Genomic DNA, 23193 nt, shown 5'->3' on the forward strand with positions numbered 1-23193 from the left:
CGCCTCCTCTTCCACGTCCAGCCCGGATCACGTGAGCCGAGAGGAGTGGGGAGTCGGCCGCTTGGAATCTGAGGTTAATTTGGATTTAGTTTGCTAGTCGATGCGCCTGAATTGAGGAATTAGAGCCATGCAAACGCCCTCCGGAAGGGGCCGCTCAGTATCTTTATAGAGTTGATCGGATGGTGTCTGGTAATCCACAATCATCTTTCGTCGCGATACAGGACCTACTAATGTAAGTTTTCTCTGGTCTTCATGACTAATTCCTTCTTTCCTGGCTCGTCTTGCTCCTTCACTCGGAAGTCTCCTAAATTACTTTTGATCTCCTAACTTTAAGTCGGTTGCCTGATTTGAGCGATCCTTCTCATGCCAGCTGTACCAAGTTCAGGAGTAGAACACCAACAATAGAACACCAACAACTGGGTCGCAAATATTTAAATACAAAATATGCTTAGGTCCATGTCCTGTATGGAAATTAGATGATGTGGCCATTGTTTACTGTCAAGGGAGGGACAATATTATTCTAAAACGGGATCCTCTGTTCCTATACAAAGTGGAGAATTGATAGTGTTGCTTAATTGCTATCCTATTCCTTTTCCAGGAATACTTTTGAACTCGTACTGCCAGTTTGTGATCAACTCCAGCAAAACCATTTGCTATGACAGCTGTGTTTGCCTGCCTCTGTGACCTTGCCCGATAATGCTTTGATGATGGTTGAGATGGTGGATCCCAAGTGAATCAGTCCGAACTACACAGAGTCCAGCCATGTCAGAAGGAAGCCGGGAGAGTTGGAAGCAATGTTGCAGAGCAACTGCAAAGAGATTGCCGGTGCTAACTTGGCTTCCCAAGTATTCTCTGCAGTGGCTACAGCTGGATTTTATGGCTGGGCTGACTGTGGGGATGACTGTGGTGCCACAAGCTCTTGCTTATGCTGTGGTGGCTGGTCTCCCCATGGAGGTGAGGTTGTTCATGCAGGAGTGGCTATACTTAATGCTGTATTTGTACAACTTCAAAGTACATCTCCTCAGTCAGTATTCACGTTAGCAGTCAGACTGGCCTTGTTGCATAAAAGGTGCCTCATCTAATTGGAGAGTGAAGAGGAAAAGGATAGAAACTGAGGTCAAATTCAATTCCTTTTTAAAAAAATATTAGGGACTCTTGGTCTGACAATACCATTTGATTTTTGCTTGAGGGAAGGAAAGATTAGATTAGCTTTACTGGATGCCGGCAAGGGCTGGTGGCTGGAGGAAGGGATATTTGTGAAAGGAATGGCTATAACAGGCAATCTTTTGTGTTTTAAGCATTAGCTGATAATGAATTAGATAATGACCTCATTTATTCATAAAAGAGTATGGTGCTTCTGTTCTTATTTGGCACTTTTACAGAGAGATAAAGGAAAACCGTGTGTGTTATATCCATATGCTTTTGTTTTCCCACCTATCCTAGCCTAGTGAGAAATTGCAAGTGGGCTGGAACAGGAACATGACAAAAGGTGATAGAGAAGTTGCTGTATACCAAGTCAAAAGTCCAGGTGTGGGCAATGTGCTGTCCATTGGCATCCGCCATCCATTGGCATCTGCCTGGCTATCCCATATAATTTTTTTTAAAAAAAGAATTACAGGTAATCCCTGACTTGTGACCACAATTGAGCCCAAAATTTCTGTTGCGAAGCAAGACATTTGTTAAGTGAGTTTTGCCCCATTTGATGGCCCTTCTTGCCAGAGTTTTTAAGTGAATCACTGCAGTTGTTAAGTTAGTAACACGGTTGTTAAATGAATCTGGCTTTCCCATGGACTTGCTTGTCAGAAGGTCACAAAAGATGACCACATGACCCTGGGACACTGCAATTGTCATAAATATGAGCCAGTGGCCAAGCAGCTGAATTTTGATCACATGACCACGGGGATGCTGCAAAAGTGTGAAAAATGGTCATAAGTCACATTTTTTCAGAGCCATTGTAACTTTGAATGGTAACTAAATGAACTGTTGTAAGTCAAAGACTACCTGTATTTAAACATATTAATTGAGAAGCTGGTATGCTGCTTCTTTATTTTCTAAAATGCCTTTGTATCCTTGTATATGTATAGTTCTTTGTCTGGAAAGATAGTGCTTACTCAGGAAGAAAAAGACTAAAAATAAGCAGGAGTAGTAGAAAAGATTTCTAGAGGTATAAATGGAGCAATGTCTATAGTTTTCCTTCTGGTAAATGAGTATTTTGTATCTGGCCATGCCCATTGTGGCAGCCATTTTATGGATACCCACATGCTATGGGAAATTATTTTGAGATAATGACTTTTTCTCACAGCCAAGCCCTAAATGTATCTACCAGCCTAAAAAGATTGCTTGCCCTAGTTATCCTCTGGCAGATATTTTGTTTTCAGAGTTCATTTTATAAATTGGTTGCTAAATGTAGATTTGTCATAAAAGTTATTTTTTCATTAACTTTTTAATTGTGACTGTTCCTTAAATAAGGCAATTGCTAAACAAAAACTACCTGTACTTCTTTTTAAAATATTTTACCAAATTTTACATAGAATGCAATTTGTATTTTGTAGGCCTTTCATAACCTTTGTGGTTTTATTGGCTTACAGTTCTTCAAGTACTATGACTAGTCTCTGATGTTGCCTTCCTTTGCAGTATGGTCTGTATTCTTCCTTCATGGGTTGTTTCATCTACTGCCTTTTGGGGACCTCCAAAGATGTAACGCTTGGGCCAACGGCCATCATGTCCCTGTTGGTGTCTTCCTATGCATTCCATGAGCCTGCCTTGGCTGTTCTCCTCGCCTTTCTTTCAGGTTGCATCCAGTTAGCTATGGGGCTCCTCCATCTTGGTAAGACTTGGTGGGTTTTTTGTTGCTATTATTGGCCAGAGAAGATAATTGGGAATCAAATCTGACAAAAAGTAGAATTCCCCGTTTTTGTATCTTCAACTTTCTATAAATTGCAGGATATTTTTTCCAAATATCTGTGCAAAAGTACATCTCATTGAATTCACTTGGGTATCTGTCAGATAAGTGAGTACAGGATTACAGGCTCATTCAAACGCTTATTAAAGCAGGGGTGTCAAACTGCCAGCGCGTGGGCTGGACTCATCATCCCAAAACCGCGCCCACCCCATTGCCGGCAATGGCAAAAAAGCTCCGATACATCACGCAACGTTATGTGACGTCGTGAGTTTGATATGTCTGTATTAAAGTGATTTATAAACTGTTCCTCACCTTCTGGTAGATTCTGACACTGTCTGCTTATATATTTTTTGAACTGGAATGTCCATGTGTAATTACGATGAGAGATTCACACATGCTTCATTTAAATGCTGGATGTATTCTATTTAAAGTACTTTGGGATGGCAATGCTTAAATGGGATGAACGCCATAGTAAAAACAACTCCACAGATTATGCGTTCAGATCATTTTCTTCTTCCTAATTTTGTTCTGAATTTACAGCTAAATAGACAGTTTTCTACCTAAAACAGGACTTTATGTCCTATTTTAAGTAGCTGGAATGTAATCTCTTCCTCTCTAGTCCCCAGCTTTATCTAGTTCAGGGGTGTTCAAACTTGGCCCTTTTATAAAAGGGCCAAGTTTAAACACCCCTGATCTAGTTAGTTGCCAGGATACTTTTCTCCTTTAGAAAGGGAAGACTAGAGATCCTACAAAGGAAAGAGAAGAGGACATGATGGGCAAATACCTGAGGAATTGATAAGAAATCCAGCTGGTCTGACTCCCTGGGACTGGGTGATATAAAAGACGTAGTGGATTTTTTTTTTCATTCCTGTCAGGTTTCATTTTGGACTTTATCTCGTATCCTGTCATTAAAGGATTTACTTCAGCTGCTGCAGTCATCATTGGCTTCAACCAAGTCAAGGTAAGCTGTCTCTGTCTGCCCTTGGCCTTTACATTACAATTTTAGGTGAAGGGGCTTCTGTAGGAATAGGATAGAGGCCTGACCAGCCTATTAAGTAAAGGCGACTGTGATGGAATGTAGTGAGGAGATAGATGGCGGGATGTGTGCATTCCAGAAGAGTAAGAGGCAACTTGGCCTGTATTACAGTATGTGTGAGAGAAAGAAGGTGAAGACAGCTCCTCCAAAACAGTTCACAGTATATTGTAAATGCAGAGATAGAGTAGAATCTTGCTCAGTCTAGCAGGATTTTTGTCTATAGATGTGAAATCAGCTTGGAAAAATTGCCATGTGTCATTCTTGGTTTGGGGCCTAACAGTCACTGATCTTTGATAGTTAGGAAGTTTATAGGAGATATGGAAGATCTTAATCAAGAGAGACAAGTGGGTGGGGTGATTTTACATTCCAACATTTCTGCAGCTACTTCCTTTAAACTGGTGAAAACTGCCCTTAATTTTGCTCTGATTTCATTTCATGCTTCTTAGTTTCAAGCAAAGAGCTTGTTTTCTTGAGCTTTTCAAAATTCTGAAATTTCTATAATTGTAGAGCTCAACAGCTTCCTTTCCCTTACACCTCTCTCCTCTAAGCATTTCTGAAGATTGTGTACCATTGAATTCTAGGTTTCTTATAACATCAATATTTCCTCTGTGGTTGACCACAGCCAGCTTATTTGCAAGAGGCTGAGATGATAGCAATCACAGATACATTTCTTTGTGCTTGCGAGTGTCCAAAAAGAAGCCTCAGATCTTTTCTTATAGAAGGTTTGGCTTTGGTTCACTAGAAAACATTTACTGGCTTATCACATTAGCAAAAATATTGGTGGAAGTTGCTTAGGCCACCCCTTTACATCTGTCTTGGAAGATAAAAAAATTAAAAATATCAGAAACAATAAATAGAGAATAAAAGAACACTTTGAACTGTATCATGTTTTAAAATTTACAAATTGGCTCTTATGCTGTATATAATGAATTTTTATGCTAAAATGTATTAAACCTTTTACATGTAAAAATATCATCTTTGCATTTTAGCACATATATATGCTAAAATTTAAAATGGATTGTAATTAAGTGGAGAGTTGTATTAAAGTGTATTACAAACATGTGTTTCTTGAGAAGCTACTTAAGTCTCATGAAATGTATTATTCTCTCATATAGTATCAAAGACTACCTTGTTTCAGATGGCTTCTAGATTCCTTTCATTCATATAGTATACCCTCCATTGGGGGGGGTGTACATGTGCACATACGTCTGTCTGTTTTGTTTTACCAACTCCATTCTTGTGTGTATTTAATTTTGCATAGACACTCCTGGGTCTGCAGAATATTCCAAAGCAGTTTATCCTACAAGTGTATTATACCTTCTGCAGAATTACTGAGACAAGGTAAAAAAGTGTTTCTCTCTTGGTCCTTTTTTTTATTCCTCCTCTTCCTGTTTACAAAAGTAGGAAATTAGTGCAAAAATAGTACATAGAATTAGAATCTGCGAATTATAAATATTGAGGGTGAAGTTTGATTTCCGAGCTTGTGGGTGGGTTTCTGAATATTTCTAGATTTTTTAGCATTCCTAAACTCTGAAATTGTGCAAGTTCAAATATTGTCTGGGGAATCTTAGAATGGAGCTAAAAGCTGGAATGCTAAATGTTTGGGGCATATTCATTTTGTTCCTCATACCTTATGGCCAAATATTTTTTTCAATTAGGCAAAGAATAAATGAGCTTAAAACTGTAGAAATAGGAAGATAGCCTGACAAATAGCCATCTGATATTTTATGCTTAACCGGGTCATTTCTGAGTGGATTATGTTTATTTTGAGGCTAGCATTATTGTTCTTACAAAAGTTAAACTATATATACTTACAGGATATGTTATATGAATGAATGAAACTAAATCTGGGCTTAAGATTTTCAAGCTTTTAAATCTCATACTTCATATTTCCTTTAGCTTATTAAAAATCTAATTCACCAGCAGGAAAGCATGTGTGTTATTTTAATATAAAAAAAGTACAGGTATCTTGGTGGCTGAATAAAGTGGTGCGCAAACTGGGTGGCTTAGGAGAAGAGCCCATGCTTAAAATGCAAATAGGGTGGAGGTCTTTTATCTGTACAGAGTTGTTGCAGACCAATGTCATGGTTATCTGCAGGGCTGGAGATGCCATCCTTGGAGTGTTCTGCGTAATGGTGCTTTTGGTCCTGCAACAAATGAAAAAAGGAATCCCCAGGACCCATCCACTGGAACCCTTGCCTGTCAGAATCAGTCGATATATAATTTGGACAACAGCTACCGGTTTGTCCTGTCCTGTCCTCTAAGCAAATGTTTAATTTTCTTCTTCTTGGAAGTATCTTTTTCTTCGGAAGTATTTCATAATATTGTCATGATTATGGAATCCATCCCTATCGTTTGACTATGCAGGACTTTATTTAAGACTCTCTTCCTTTACAGCCCGTAATGCTCTTGTGGTTCTCTTTGCTGGCCTTGCGGCTTATTCTTTCCATGTGACCGGCTCCCAGCCTTTCAGCCTCACAGGAACGATTCCCCAGGGACTCCCTCTGTTCCAGTCACCACCTTTCTCCATCATCACATCCAATCAGACTATCGGTTTTAAGGAAATGGTGCAGGTGTGTATTTCTGTTTTATTAGTTCAGTTTCTGCCTCTCTGCTTATGTCAGCTCTTCTAGATAGACCAGACTAAGAAACCAATGCCAATGTAGTTCAGGACTACTTTTATTGTAATAGAATCTTGTAAGTCTGAATGCACTCTCCCTACCTCCTTATTATCTCTGTGTAAACTAGGGAAGGGGTTGCTTTAGAAGTTTTCTCAGTTTATTTTCTTGGCCTGGGCTCAGGTCCCTTTTCTCTGAGCATTGTTTTGGTCCTTCAAGGCCTTTCTTTATGCACTCTACAGTTTGATCACAACTTTACAAATAAATACTGTTAAACTGACAGCAGATTTGGTTTTAGTCACTCTCAAAAATGAAACAGTAGAGTTTAAACATGTTCATCAACACCTGTTACAAACATCTTTCCTTTTTTTTAAAAAAAAACCAGTCCTTGTTATATTGGCCTGGTTTTTTTATATGCTGAAATAAATGGCTGTTTGGATTGTTGGGTGTAATCCACATAGAATTATTTTTCAGTTAAGGGGTTTTTTTTAGTAATCAGACTCTTTGTTGAAACTTAAATAATAGTAGTAGCTTAAACACTTGCATCTTAAAAGCTTTGACACTTGCATCTTAGTGCTTTTGTACTGATGGAACTTGTTAGAATAGAGAATGTCATAATTTTGCAGCAAAAGTAAGTTTTCTACTCTTTAGTAATTCAGACTTATATAAGGTATAACGGAAGAATTTACTTGAAGGATGCATAGAAATGTTTTGAATAAGGTACATATTTTCTGCAGTTTATGTATATATGATGTCCTAATTATGCTAGTTGGCTTAAAGCATAAATTATTGGTTAATCTGAGAGCCAGTTTGGTCTAGTGCAGGGGTAGGCAACCTCGGCTCTTTTATGACTCATAGCTGACTCAGGAATTCTGGGACTTGAAGTCCATGAGTCCTTGGTCTAGTGGTTAAGGCACCAGCCTAGAAAGAGTTCTACCCCCAACGTAGCCATAAAAGCCAGCTGGGTGACTTTGGACCAGTCACTTTCTCTCAGCCCAACCACCTAACAAGGTTGTTGTGCAGAAAGTAGAAGGAGAAAGATATGTTGGATATGTTTGCTATAAAAATAAATAATAAATCCAACAGCTTAGATTTGGACAGAGCAACTCTCAAAAGCCTAAAAGACCAAACCATCATAATCTTTGTCTGGCAGACAAAGACCAGTTAGACTGGGGTATATGGAGAGTGCACAGATAGGACCTGTTAGAAGTACCTTAAAGCAGCTACATTTTCTCCCGGTCTAGAGTGGTTGCCCTCCATATTTGATCCACCATCTTGAGAAAAGACACATTTGATTTAAGATATTCCTTCCAAATCACATAATGTTCTTTGAATCCAGATTTCTGCATTCAATTCTAGGATTTACTCTATCTCTCTGTTACATTTTCTCCATTGATATGGGACATTCCTTTTGTGGCCATAGTTCCTTCTTGATCAAAATTGCAGAGAAATACAGCTTCCCTCTTCCATCCCTGCAGGCCATTGGACCTGGCTTGGTGGTGGTGCCCCTCATGGGACTGCTGGAGACGGTTGCTATTGCCAAAGCATTTGGTAGGTTCATTATCTTGTTTGCACACTGAGGAGGGAGGGAGGGGAGGCAGGACTATACTTCCCTGCACACCTGACCACCTGAAATGAAACTTTACTTCTATTTGGAGATAGTGGCTTCTGGTCACAAATCACAGTAAGCCATAGTCTATTTTACAGTGGATTATTGAATAAATCACAATTAGCTGGAAATGGGATGTGGTTGACTGGGAGTCACCCAGAGTTGATTATAGGATGGATAGCTATATAGGTATTTTAAATCAATCAGTCAGAGTCAATCAATCAATCACAATGCACTAAATGCACCAACAATTGGAGTTTGGAGTTTTTTTTTGTTTTTTTTTTGAAACTGGTTGGGGAATGATTACTTCCACAATCCCAACTAGCATAGTCCGGGATATGAGATACATTGGACATTTCAGCAACATCAAAAGGAAGCAGGCAATATACTCTTGGACTAAAATATGAAAATTTCCCTAGAGTAATAGTAATTCAGCATAATATGTAGCTGTTTTCTTGTCTCTTCCTGCGTTGAAGTGATAGAAACTCAACTTTGTCAGTGGAAGTATTAGGCAGAGAATCAGAAAGAAATCTGTTACCTGAATTCATGACTGTTTTTTTTTTAGTCTTTATTTCTCCGGAATATAAATTCTAAAGTCCCTAACTAGCTTAGTCAGTGGATGTGCTGGTTAGGATGATCAGTAACATAATCAGCCGTACTGCTTTAAGGAAGTATTTTCTAGGATTATCTACTGCCCCTTAACAGTATTTCTTTTAGCTTCACTTATTCCTGTGCCTATAGTGTCTTGAAAGCTTCTTTTCTGTGGAAAATGGTGTAATAAATTATTCTTGGTCTTATCAATATGTGATGATACTTCATTTTTTTTCTTATTAGCATCTCAAAATAAGTACCAGATTGATCCCAACCAGGAACTGCTAGCCATGGGTAAGAATTTTGCATAAATGCCTTGGTTGACTGGATAAGGCAGTGGTGGCAAACCTATGGCACACGTGCCAGAGGCGACACTCAGAGCCCTCTCTGTGGGCACACATGCCATGCCCCGGAGATGGCAACTGTCCCTCTTCAACCAGCTGCCTGCTAACTCACCAAGATCCCACGTGGCCGGATGCATCCCGGCACGGCTAGTTTCCCTCCCCCCGTCCCGTCCCTCCTGGCTTTGCATGCTCTCTTTTTCCCCGGGCATGACCCACTGTATCGCCTCCTCAGCTGTTGGCGGGCCATCCAGCTCAGAGGTGGCTTCTTTGAACTGCTGGTGGTGGGCTGCGGACCCCCAGAGTGTGCCGGTTGAGGAGCCGGCAGGCTGTGGCTGCTGATGGACACCATCGGCCCCCATGCACTTGCTGGCCTCTGTGTCAGGAAGCAGCCTGACACAGCCCTTGCCTTGCCCCAGGCGTCCCTCCCCACGAGCAACGTTGAGGTGACCATGCCAACCTTGGCCACATCCAATCTGCCATGACCACCACAGCCATGCCCACCCAGTGGCCCACGCCTACCTGGCACCTGACAATAAATATGTGGGGTTTAGGTTGCAGTTTGGGCACTTGGTCTCTAAAAGGTTTGCCATCACTGGAATAAGGTATACCTAAGCCAAGTAGGAATGAAGCCTGTGGGGGTGTGAATCTGGGCACTCCAGTTGTCAGGTGCAGTTATTCTAATTAGCAGGTAAGCAGAAAGAATCTTTGGAACAGGCTTCATTGGAGAAATCTCATTTTTACCTCACTTTCAGCTTTCATATTTTGGGTAAACAGAGTTGGAAGATATGTTGTGGACTAATCTATACTCTGTAGACAATCCAGAGGAATTGGGGAGAGTGATCCTAATGGCTCTAAGAGTCCAGGAGAGAAGTGAGCAAGTCTTGCAAATCTCACTGATTCTGTTGCTGCCTTTTTTCCTTGGTGCTCTCTAGGGTTTACCAACCTGCTGGGATCCTTTGTCTCATCCTATCCAGTCACAGGCAGTTTTGGCCGGTAAGGAAAGCACTCTTTCTTTCTCTTTCTTTGGTAAATGCAGGATATTTACATAGGTAAATAAACACACATAAGGTAATTTGAAATAGTATGCCATGGATTCATTGCCCCTTAAAAAAGCTTTTTATAACATTTTTACTTCATCCTTATGGAGTAGTAATAGTAGTAGAAGGTAGAAGGTAGTTCATGTCTATTTCATGATAACATATGCAGAACTTTAGACAGATTGCATTTTACTATAAAGTTATTTTTCCTTATTATTCAGCTAGACATAGCTATTCAAGAATCCAGGTGAAGCTGGATACACTTTTTTATGTTCAAAAATGATTGTGAGTTAATAAGGTTAGACAAAGGTAATGCTTGAGGCCGATTTGGGAGGCTTCCTAGAATAGAATAGAGCTGGAAGGGATCTTGGTGGTCTTCAGTCCAGCCCCCTGCTCAAACAGGAGAACCTATACCATCTCAGACAAGTGACTGTCTAGCCTCTTTTTAAAAACCTCCAGTGATGGAGCGCCCATGATTTCTGGGGGCAAGCTATTCCACTGGTTAATTGTCCTCACTGTCAGGAAGTTTTTCCTTAATTCCAAGTTGCTTCTCTCTTTGATCAGTTTCCAACCATTGTTTCTCATCCTTCCCTCTGGTGCTTTGGTGAACAACCTGGCCCCCTCTGCCTTGTGGCAGCCCCTCAAATACTGGAATACTGCTATCATGTCACCCCTGTTTCTTCTTTTCTTTACACTAGCCAAACCCAAGTCACGTAGCCGTTCTTCGTATGTTTTAGTCTCCAGGCCTTTGATCATCTTAGTTGCTCTTCTCTGAATTTTTTCCAAACTCTCAACATCTTTTTTGTGATATGGTGACCAAAATTGGCAGCAGTATTCCAGGTGTGGTCTAGGTTTTATAAAGCGGTACTAATACCTCGTGTGATCTTGATTCTATGCCTCTGTTTATATACAACCCAGGATTGTATTCCTAGATTTTTTTTTAACTAGAAACAAGAGGAAGGATGGTTTGCCCCAGGAAAAGTTTCTTGTCTTGGAGCTGAACTTTGGACTGAAAACATTTTCTCATAACTGCTCACAGTCTGGCGCTTAGATCTTACTCTCTTTGGCTGATTACTGACACTGAGGGGTTTGTTTTTTTTCTTAACTGAAGACCACATCCTTGTAGAATATGAAGGGGAAATATATAGGTGAAGCAGTGCAGAAATATTGTGGACACAGAAAAATAAGACAAACTTTTTATTAGAACTTCTTCATTTTTAATTGTTTTAATGTTGATTTTCTTCCAGCCTCTTCCATTTGATCTGGTCATAAATCATAATTTGCAAATTCATAATTGAAGAATGTAAGGAAAAATCTAGGGGAAGCATAGCCCGCCTTGTGAAAAGGGCAGTAGGTTGCATGCATACATGCCTTTGATACTTCTAGGCTTAAAATAAGGTTAATCCTTTTGCTTATAATGGCATTGCTCACATTCTAGGACAGCAGTGAATGCTCAGACTGGTGTATCTACTCCTGCTGGAGGACTAATCACAGGTAGGAGAAAAGAATAATGCCTTTGCTGAAGGAGAATAAATTGGAAGCAGAAGGTTATAAATTACAAATGTGTCAACACAAATATCCTATGTGTAGCTATCCTTTTTTCATTAAACCTGCCCAAAGAGCCCCTGCAGAGAAGTAAATAATACAACTAAAGAGCATCAAATACTATATGCAAACATAGATTCTTGATACACAGCAGGCAAACATCTAAAAGGTTAATAAGTTCATTATGGCAATTTTTTCCTGGATCATAGTCTGCTTCATTAGATGCATGGGGGAAAGAGAGTGCGCGCACACACACACACACACACACACACAGTTGCAAGTGAGGGAATAATAATATGAGAAGAAATTGAAATACAAGTAATTACAGTGATAATTACTCAATTATGCTGGACATTCCTAACATGTTGTAATAGGTTACAATCATTGGGGATTCACAAATTAAATTTATATGCCACCAAATATTTCAAAATTCCCAGCAGTTTTCAAAAATAGAAAGCACACAGTAAGAACTCAGCCACCTGTGGTAAGCCCCAAAGTAACCCAACTCACCCAGCCAAAGCAGAAACAGCAGTCAAACTAAAATAAATAAACCAAGATTGTTAATGTGGGAGTGATGGTCCCTCTGGAATAGTATGGTTTTTCACCAGTTTCTTGTTGGCTGTTGCAAGTTCACTTATGACATTTAGTTGCTTTTATCATTACACTTCATGGAAAACCTCTGGCATAATGTGCCCAGCCCTGCTCTGCCACCCAACATAGTTGCAGCTTATTGTAAACTTGCATTTTGACTCCATAATATGGGTGTCTCCTTTTTTTTGTAGGGGCCTTAGTACTCTTATCCCTGGCCTACCTTACGTCCCTCTTCTACTACATTCCCAAGACAGCACTGGCAGCGGTCATCATCTGTGCTGTGGCTCCAATGTTTGATGCCAGGATCTTCCGCACATTATGGCAGGTTAAAAGTATGAGCATGGATATCTTATCCTTCCCAAAGATGGTCGGTTAGAAAACATTTACTACTCCCCTAAAGACACTGAAGATAGTTGGAATTCACGCCTGAAGGACTGTGTATGTGGGAGAAGCAAAATGGAAGTTCCTTCTTCTCTGTAGCTTTTCTTAGTGCTGACTTGATATTGACTTTCTGAAATTGGATTAATCTGCTATTTCTTTATTAAGAAAGAAGGAGTTGACTTAGGACTTGGCAAAGCTGAGATGCTTTTCATTGTTGTACAGACTTTTAAACATTTAGGATGCAGGCTGAGGCGATTAGAACCGCATCTTGGAAGCCCTTTGGGCCCAGCCTTTTCTAAGACCACATATATTGGATGGGGGTGAAGGATCTGATGGGTCATAAGACCTTGCAGCTTTGTGTTATAACCAGTGACCTACAGTATTTAAGTTAGATCTAGAACTGGTTTAAGTTCTAAACTTCTTCTTTATCCTGGTGCAAGGGCAGCACACTGTTTCGTAAAAACAGGAAAGCATAATATCCTTAACCTGCCCCCAGACCGTTACAAAGACAATGTCAGACCATTTTTCGGTCACTTTATATCGATGTTAATTTCCTACCTCTGCTAGCAGAAGTGCAGCTGTGCAGTCTCTCTGCTAAGCTACATTTCCTTGTCTAATGTCAAGCTTAGAGAAGGTAGAGGGGGAAACAGTATGCTATGTACATGTTGTCTTTTGAGGTATAGTTCTAATCACTTTCTTGCAGAACTTATGTCTACACTCTTAAATTGTTTGTACATAACAATAGAGCTAGTTTTCTTTGGAACTGCCTGCTTGTTTTGTCCTCTTTTGCTGATGGGGTGGATGTGTTCTTGATTGAATTCTCTGTTCTTTTTTCACAGGGCTAGACCTGGTGCCTCTAAGTGTTACGTTCTTTGTTTGTTTCTGGGAAGTGCAATATGGCATCATAGCAGGGGTGATAGTTTCTGGAATTCTCCTGCTCTACCCCCTTGCCAGGCCTCGAATAGAGGTTGGTTGGTTTTTAATTCACTGAGTCAGGTGCAGGCAGGGTTTGGAGAAGACTATTTCCTTAGGCCAGAAAACAATACATGGCAGCTGTACATAGCTTATCATAGAATAATTTCTCTTTTGCTTGTATCTGCTCTGACTAATTGGGCTCTGCTTAGGGGGAAACAGATAAGGATAGACTTAGGCACTGCTGTATCAGGATGTCAGCATTTATATATAACATAGGAATATAGAGACATTTATTCCTGTCCAATTTTTAATTCTACTGAGACTTCATATAAATAAAAGATACTACATAAACAAGAAATGGTTTCATAGGCACATCAGGAAGCATTGTGATGGCTCAAACTTACTCACTTCGCCTTGTGTTCTTTCCCACAAAACTTTCTACCTTTTTCTCCAGGTTGTAAGGGACAATGCAATAATCATAAAGCCTGAGAATGGCCTTCAATTCCCTGCAACTGACTTCCTCCGGGATATCGTACACAAGCAAGCTCTATCAGGTAAACTGTATATGCAGACTTCCTGAAATGAGACTTCAGTACATCTCATCTAAGAAAATTAATATTCCTCCTCTTGGGTGCCTCTGGAAGAATAACTGCTCCAGGTGATTAGCTTCATGTCATTCAACAGAAAATAAGTAGGATTTCAAGAATGTTTCAGTATTTCGGTATACCTTTTGAGGAACTGTCCAAAATGCATAGATATTGGGACCAAATGAGAAGAGTTTCCAGCTAATAGTTCTTGAGCTGAACTGATGGAACTTCAAAATAGATTTTTAAACAAACATATGAAGTAAGATAAAGATTTTAATTTAACAGAATGAACCATGTCCTTGATTAGTAAGAAAAGCATGCAACCTGGCCAGATTCTCTTGCAAATCCCCTGAATAGCTTGCTAACGCTTTGACTGATCTCTTCCTTGCATTCTTGTTTTCTGACTTCTTTTCTTTGAATGAAAGGGGTAGTTTGTTTGGGGTGAATGATGCTGGGCAATGTGAGAAGGCTCATCTGCCCCACATTAACCTAGAGATGGAAGAGGCCTGAGGAAGAAAATTATAGCAGTTTATTCCTGTCTCTTTCAATGGTCTTCCTAAATCTTCCAAGTGCTAGAAAAAGTAGGATATGAGGCCTGCAAGGAATACTGTGGGGGAATGTCCTCTTTCCCATCTTGGCCTTCTATGAAATAGTCTTGTCTTCTCCCCAAACTGCACTCTCAAATGTCTTGCACCTCCCACAGGTTGTAGCCAGACTGCTCAACCAAGTATGCTGCAGTTAAGGACGATCACAGTTCCAAAATGCCAGGAAAGGAGGGCAAAGTCATAATATATGTGATGGCAACCTGAACCAGGAACTGCTGTAGCTTCCCCGTCTGTCAACCTGAATACCAAAGGAGAAAACTCAGAATGATTTTGAGTTTTCTCCTCCCTCCTTTTCTATTTAGGAAGAGAACAGCACACTCTTCCTTTTGCAATTTTGTGTTATTATTTTTCCGGAAACGCACCAAATTCTGATGATGATAGATCAGGATCTCATGGTGAAGATTATCTTGGTTTGTAAAATGTGTGCAGTGTCGTTTTCGTGTATGCAGGTTATTGTGCTTACCTCTTGGGGTTCAGCAGCTAATTGTTTTTGTCCCTTGGCACCTGTTTCACTCAAGGTTCTTATCAAAAATAAAACACAACCCACAAGCACAAAGACTGATATTTCTATAATAATGTACAGGGTTCTTAGTCTTTTCTTCTCTCCATTTTTTTCTTGAAACTGTAATGTGAGATTAGGTTAGGTGGGACGTGTAGTCTGTTCTGTATCAGTTGTGGCCGTGGAAGGAGTTGAATGTGTGTGTGTATAGAGATTCAAATTGTAAATTTCCACAACTTCATGCTGTCAAAGAATTGAATTTCAACTTTCTGGATTGCTAATCAGCATGAATTGATAGTATGAACCCTGAGAGTTGGAATCTAACACACTGTGAAGGCAAAGTTGAGCCTGTGTGATTTTATAATATAGTTCATATTGGTGATTTTACATTTTTGTACGTGTATTGATATTAATTCAATACCTTATTTTATTTGAGCATATGAATGCATTTTTTTCTTTTTATTTCCAGTCTTAATTGTCAGAACTTCCTTCTACTCAGATCAAACTTACTATTGGGAAACACTCTGCTAAATAAAGTTAATTTTATATTAAATAATAAAAGCAGGATGATTTGCATTTTTAAAAAGTTATTTAATTTACATTAAAAATTATATAATTTGGGGGAGATGGATGCAAAATTTCCAAAAGTTGTGAACCTAAAAGATTTATAAAATGTTCTTCCATTGTTATTGTTTTCCAAATCTGGACCAAAATATTGAACTGTTAATGTAGATGCCTAGGAATTGGACTGCATAAGGCAGTGATGGCGAACCTTTTAGAGACTGAGTGCCCAAAACCTGCCTCTGCCTGCCCTGCCCTCACCCCGTTCCTGCCCCTGCCTGCCCACAGGGCCACCCACTGCCTCCATGGCTCACCGCAGCGCCATGGTGGCCACGCCCTCCGCCCATGTCCCGCATCATCTGCATGCGACGGGAAGCGAGGGCGGAGACTTGTCCCACCTGCTTGGCTGCCATGACCTTGGCTGCATTGCTCTGCGTGGACTGCGCCTGGGGGGCTGCTGGTGAGGAGGGGGCTGTGGGTGGAGGTGGAGCTGGGGGGGACAACAGGTGTGCCCACAGAGAGGACTCTTGAGTGCCACCTCTTGCACGCTTGCCATAGGTTCACCACCACTGGCATAAGACCTTGTGCTCTTCATTCTTTCAGCACACATAATATTGTCTTTCTTCAGAGCCTCAGCAACGTAAAGTCATCCTGGACTGTAGCCACATCAGCAGGATTGATTATACTGTGGTACTGGGTCTGTCTGAACTTCTGCAGGAATTCCACCACCGTGAACTTCATTTGATCTTCATTGGCTTGCAGGTGGAAGTTTGACTGGGAGTGTGTGTGCGAGGGAGGGGGAACGGGGGCAAATGTAAGTTGTGGCTGAGTTATTTAACCTTAAAAAGTCTCAGAGGCCTAACAATTCAGTGACAAAGTATATACTTTTCATGTAGAAGATTTTAACCCTTGAGGATGAGGAGATGAATGTGGGTAATCCTCGATTTACAACCACAATTAAGTTCAAAATTTCTGTTGCTAAATGAGATATTTGTTAAGTGAGTTTTGCCCCATTTTACAACCTTCCTTGCCACACTTAAATGAATCACTGCAATTATTAAGTTATTAACATGGTTAACTGAATCTGGCTTTCCCCTTAACTTTGCTTATAAGGTGGTCACAAAAGTGATCACATGACCCAGGACACTGCAACTGTCATAAATATGAGTCAGTTGCCAAGCCTCCAAATTTTGATCATGTGACCCTGGGGATGCTGCAATGGTCATAAGGGTGAAAAATGGTCATACGTCACTTTTTTCAGTGTCATTGTAACTTCAGTCACCAAACGAACTGTTGTAAGTCAAGGACTACCTGAATAACAAATTAAGCTCTTGAGGAAATGCTCTCAATTTCAGCATCCCCTCTAGCCTTTACCAGGTGCTGGCTAGGAATATTGACATGCTAATCCGTATTGTGTCTGCATAGTTGTAATGTTGTTTCCTACATAGCCTGATGTAGAATAGCCACATATGTTCATAAATTAAACATACCAACAGTGCATAATTGAAACACAACATTTTCAAAGTCTCTCTGGAATATAGTCTGCACATTCAAGCTATATGGGCTGCTTTATACTGTGTCAGCCCACCGAGTTATCTAGCACTGTATTCTTTCCTTTGACCCAGAAATTTGTCTAATCCTACCTTTTAGCCAGAGAAACAAAAGGTGCAACTTGAAAATTTACAAGGGATCTGTTCTGCCTTTGAACCATCCACCCTCCCTCCCTCTCCTATAAGCTTTTGTGAAAAAAAAACCTGATTAATTCTCCCATTTTCCTTCATGCCCACAGGCTCACGTGCTTGAAGTCTTGCTGGCTGCTGACCTGAATGGCTTTCGTAATTTTTCCACCCTAAAGGATGCAAGTAGGCAAAGATCTAAAGAAAGTTCACTGATTCTTAAATAGACATTGAGTATTCAGGGTTGTGGTTCTTTGCCATATAATCTGAAGTTTTCATCTTCAGAAAAAAAAAAATATTTCCCAAACTGTAGTCTTATCAGTTGAAAAGTTAGTATAAGTAGTCCTTCCTTAACAAGTATAATTGGGACAGCAACTCTGTTATTAAGCATCATAGTTGAGCAATACATCATATGATCGCAACTTACAATTTTACTGCACCTTCTCCATTGACTCAGCTTGTTGGAAGCTGACTAGAAGTGTGCAAATAGGATTTGTGATGACTAGGATTGGATGAAAGTGTAAGGACTCACTTCAACCCCACATCTTAAGAAAGCAGAACTCTTGGAAACAATTTCTTCCAATAGGAACTTTTATTAAGAGTAATTGATAGCAGGCATAATTGACAGGATCTGAGATTTCCCTCGTGGAGTGACAGATTAAGGTATCCCCAACCTAGACCCCACCCCAATAGTCTGCCCGTCCGGTATGGGACGGCCAATCCCCAGGTGTTAAATCCATTGTGGGAAAAGGGGAGATAACATCTGCCCGTCTCCAGTTCACACAGCGATGGTCTGCAGCTTCTTCACACCTTCTTCTCAGAGCGTAGAAATAAACCAGACACTAGGTTACATTACTTATTTCCTCCCTTGTTCTAACTGACAGTTTAGGAAAATAAAGTTCAGAGAAAGACATAGCACAAGAAGCAAATTGTTACACTGTAGCGGCAGCGGACACAGGCAATAAATGAAGCAAAGGTTACATTGTAGCGAATAGAGGAAGCAGAAGCAATAACCCCGCAGGCACATCCCCCCTCCCCCTTGAGAGTATGGCAGAAGCCAGGGAAAGGTGAGATTTGTTTTTAAGTCAGAGGGGATAGATAGAAATAAAATAGGAATGGGTTGTGACAGAAAGTTACTTCTCCAGCATTGTCCTCACTTTGGGTAGTTGTTAAAAGAAGACTGTCTATACCAGTGGTTCTCAACCTGTGGGTCGGGACCCCATTTGGGGTCAAACGACCATTTCACGGGGGTCTCCAAACAATGCAGTCCGCCATTTTTTCCCCCTTTTCTTTGGCCACGCCCCTGGCACCTGGTGATGTATAAGTGGTTGGGGATCACCACAACATGGGGAACTGTATTATGGGGTCGCGGCATTAGAAAGGTTGAGAACCACTGATCTATACACTCTTGGAAGAAGGTGCGTATTGTGAGGTGTAGTCTAACCCTCAGCCTGAACAATGAAACAGAACAAAAATAAACATGAAGAGAACAGGATGGGGGGAAAATTCAGCCAGAAGTTGTGAATTATAAGCAGACTCTTGGTTGGGGCCAGTCTAGTCTTACTGGTTTCTTGCTGGGCAGGGATGATACAGCTACCAAGAGCCTCTTAAATGACTGCTATGGCAGAGTCCAGCATTATTTTTTCCTTGCTTTTCCTTCTTAACACAAAGGAAGATCAGAATATAAGTATTTTCTTACAGTGAGCTAGGCTCTGTACAACTCAGATTTTTTTTCTTGTGCTATTTTCCTCGAGATTAAAGGGGGAAACCTCCTGGTGATCTTCTCCCCATGCAAAAATCTTCTGTTTCTCCATCTATTGCTGGGGAAAGATGAATGTGATGGTCCCAGCAGGGAATGTAGCTTTTTGAGGAATATCTTACTTGCCCTTAAGACCATTCAAATCCAAAAGCAACAAGAAACTTGGTTCAATCCAATGTCAGATATTATCAGTTGACCTTAATGATTTTTAATTCATCTGATTTTAATTTTTGTACAAGTAGCTTGGACATAATAGATCCCTTATAAAGAGAGTACAAATGAATTCTATTTCTATGCATTATTTATGTGTTCTTCTGGCTTTTAACCCTTAGATTATTTGTCTAAAATAAGCAAGATTTGAGTTATGGAAACCATAGTGTATCAGATTCATAGCATAATGTATATTGTCTGTTGTAGAAAGAAGTCTTGGAGACTTGCACGTTGCCTTTGAAGACATGATGGATGACATACAGACTACAGCTGGGATGATCCAGTGAAGGAATTGAGCTCATTAATGACTATGTCTGTCCAGTGGGAGAACCTCAAACTGGAGGATAAAGTTTTGGGTCCATAGAATGGCATAGTAGAGTCTTAGCAGAGTCTGCACTCTATGATTTATGGGCATTAATACATATCTTTGTCAGGATTAAGAAATCATTGGCATTTTGGAATCCTCTTAATAGGAAAAATGAGGAACTTCAGCTCAACAAATAAAGATAAAAACAAATAATTGAAAATCATTTCAGGAATCTAGGAAAAACTTGTGAAGTCAGTGTGGGTTAAATACTTCTATGACTGTAGCTTATCACATTGGTGCCTCTAATATATTTCTGAAATTAATGATATTATTAATGGAACACTATTCTTCAGAATTGCACTGTGTATGGCAAATTGTTTCCAGCTATATACTGTTATCTCTAATATTCATTTCAGTAAAAATTGAAATGTTAGATCCTTTCTTTTGTGGAGTTTCTATTAAGCCAGATTATTTGTCCTTGTATAGATCAACTTATGTATCTGATGCATTTGAACCACTTTTCTACTTGCCATTCCATTTTTTGCATAGTCGCTGTCATCCACTTGCGGCATTCTGATGTGTCCTGGTTATTTATCTGGCTGCTCAGTTGTCAAGAACCTTCACACACCAGCAAGACATTGATTAAGTATCATTAAGTGTTGACTCTTGGTATCCATGTAGACAGGATTTGTCCAAGATCTGTGTTCAACCTGGCATGTCTCCTAATGGTGCCTTCATTGCTGTTACAATCAAGTCCATTCAGCTTGCTATTACTTGTCCTCTTCTCTTTCTCTTCCCCCCCCCCCCCCAACATCTTGAACTTCTCAAGCGAACTGGTTCTTGGTATAAATCTGTCCAAAATACTATCATTTGACCCTGGTCATTTATACATTGAGTGAGAACCCTGGATTAATTTGTACTATGACCTATTTATCTGTTTTTTTTTTACTAGCCATCCATGGTATTCTTAGAAGTCTTTTTTAGCATCAATGTTCAAAAGCATAAATGTTCTATTTTACTTCTTTAAAGTCCAACCTTCATAGCCATAGAGTGTCACACTGGTATTCAAGACTTGTAGAGTTCTGATATAGACATGACATGGCATCTAAGCATTTTTTTCCAAGGCTTTCACTGCTATCCTGTTGGTATGTGACTTATTTTTTGACTGTTGGTTTGTTAACTGTTGATAGTGTTAAAAGGCAGACAGTATCCACCTTTTCAGCGTTGTCAATTCTAACGCTGGTTGTACCTGTTGTCATTAGCTTTTCTTTATATTTAATTGGCATCCCATTTTTTGACATTGTGCTCTTTGATTTTCGATACTAGACCTTGCATATCATTTGCATTTTCTGCTATCAGGGTAGTGTCATTAGCATACCATAGATTATTGATGTTTGTTCCTCCAATTTTAAAGCCATCCTCTTCTAGCACTGCTCAACTTACTCCTATATATAATCGCTATATAATCAAGATATAGGTTGAATAAAATTAGTAGTATGATCAGTTTGCTGAACTGGAACAATGTTTCATCTGGACTAATTTGTTAAGGATTTTACATGAGGACAATGAGATTTTCTGAGATTCCTATTTTCCTAAGGACATTTCACAACTTGACACAGTTGACATAATTAAAGGCCTTTCTAGATTCAATGAAGCATATACTGACTTATTTTTGGCTTTCTCAATTATCCAGTATGCATTGGCAATAATGTATTGTGTTGCTTGGCTTTTTCTAAAGCCAGTTTGAATATCTGGTATCTTCTTTCCACGTAGAGCTCTTCTTTGCATTGAATGATTCTAAGAATTATTTTAGTAGCAGGTAATATTAAGGATATTGTGCAATTGTTTGGTTAAGTTTCCTTTCTTTGATACTGATATGCAGAGTGATCTCTTCCAACCTATTGTCCACTATAGTATTTTGATTCATCTAATCTTTTTGTGCTGAACTATTAACAGCCACAGGTAGAAAAGATCACTGATCCCATAAGCAAAGAAGCTGAGGGAGGGAAGACTACAGATAATCTGTGAAAAAAAAATGATATAAATTTATAGGAGAGACTATAGTTGTTTCCAGGTTGCACAAAAAATGGCTCAAAACAGTGTTGGGAGCCAGGATGCCACATTGGAGCTTTCACACAAACTTCATTCCAACAAATTTAAGTTTTTAATTACTGCAAAAAAAAAAAAAATCAGTGTTTTCTTATAATCTGTTTTTATTCTTCATTTTTCATAAATACTGCAGAACTGATTGGAGAAGTGAAAGTTATTGCTACACCAGTTTCTATTTCCCTTTTCAACAGGCAGTATTATTTCTCAGCCATGCTTCCTATTGCAATTTTTTAAAAGTTGATCTTTTATTCAACAAAATTGATTACTATTTGAGCAGAGTCATGCATATGAGATGGGTGGCCATATAAATCTGATCAATATGCTCACCATGGAGGAAGTAGTATCTCAACACATACTTAGGATCAAAAAATCTATTCTCCCTTACTCTAAAATCAAATTTCTTTAGGAGGGGGAGGACATGCATTGTCCCTGCTGTTAACTGCCAACTCTTTAGTAACATGTTGGAAATCACAGTGATACCTGTTTGTAGACGCCAATCTATCATGAAACAGACAGCAGTTAAATAAATTGTGTAAAACTCTGGTTGACATGTTCAGGTAACCCAGGAGTTTATTTCTTTGAACAAAAATGTATGTTGAATGTTTAGTTCTGGCAATCTCTGAACAATATTTATCATTGGTTAAATCTTTATATGTTTTTGTACAATTACTGCAGTGGAAATTATAAGGATGGTATACATCCAAGAAGACACTGAGGATAAAAATTGTTTTGATTTGCAGATCATATCCAGTAAACTGAGCTCTTCAGTCTTCATGTCCTGTCACTGAATCAAAGTCATCAAACATAAATGAAAGTGATACCAAGATCAGCATGTTATATTTTCTTAGAGCTGATTTCCTTCTTTTTATCTCCTCCTCTCGTTTAGAAGTCAATTTATTATTTCACCCTCTGATAGAAACATCTGAAGTTGTAATGGAGATGTTTTCCTTTTGGCATCCAGCATTCTGAAACTGCCCCCTCTTGATTTATGGGGGATGATTTGCACACACACACACAGAGTTTTATTTTTTTCTTTCTCTCTGCCCTTATTTATTGCTTCATTGCTCCCTTTAGGTTTCTGAGAATAAACAAGCAGCAGGAAATAACCTATCAGAAGTGACTGCAGTTTAAACTAGACAGGGCAGCCCCTTTTATATTGCCACTATGATTAGCATCACCTTCCTTTTCTCAGCCTTCCTGTTTGTTCTTTCAAAGTGTGACTTTTCATACCACAGTTTTTTGCTTTAGGCACAAGCTGGTAACCTCTAACCAGAGTTAGTGGGGGTAAAACTAGACTCCAGTTCTTGCAAG

At 39.6% G+C, this 23193-nt stretch overlaps 1 protein-coding gene across 1 annotated transcript; it reads left to right on the forward strand.

Annotated features, from left to right (window-relative positions):
• The first annotated feature begins 46 nt into the window (after window positions 1-46).
• On the forward strand, window positions 47-21430 carry SLC26A11 (solute carrier family 26 member 11). The gene is made up of 17 exons (XM_039345933.1): window positions 47-232; window positions 599-954; window positions 2635-2827; window positions 3778-3863; window positions 5200-5279; window positions 6037-6179; window positions 6336-6511; window positions 8035-8107; window positions 9000-9050; window positions 10033-10093; window positions 11576-11631; window positions 12465-12605; window positions 13494-13621; window positions 14024-14123; window positions 16450-16583; window positions 17611-17683; window positions 19674-21430. The coding sequence occupies exons 2-17, from the start codon at window positions 763-765 to the stop codon at window positions 19751-19753; spliced, it is 1767 nt and encodes a 588-aa protein (XP_039201867.1). The 5' UTR covers window positions 47-232; window positions 599-762; the 3' UTR covers window positions 19754-21430.
• Window positions 21431-23193: the final 1763 nt, after the last annotated feature.

This window comes from Crotalus tigris, unplaced genomic scaffold (assembly GCF_016545835.1).
Source record: "Crotalus tigris isolate CLP2741 ecotype Arizona unplaced genomic scaffold, ASM1654583v1 scf7180000017551.9496454, whole genome shotgun sequence".
NCBI lineage: Eukaryota > Metazoa > Chordata > Lepidosauria > Squamata > Viperidae > Crotalus > Crotalus tigris.

Coding starts and splice junctions, on each gene's coding strand:
- SLC26A11 (XM_039345933.1), top strand. CDS start 763: ATGTCAGAAGGAAGCCGGGAGAGTTGGAAGCAATGTTGCAGAGCAACT. Junction 10,094..11,575: donor GTCACAGGCAGTTTTGGCCG/GTAAGGAAAGCA, acceptor CTCACATTCTAG/GACAGCAGTGAATGCTCAGA. Junction 16,584..17,610: donor TGATCTTCATTGGCTTGCAG/GTGGAAGTTTGA, acceptor TCATGCCCACAG/GCTCACGTGCTTGAAGTCTT.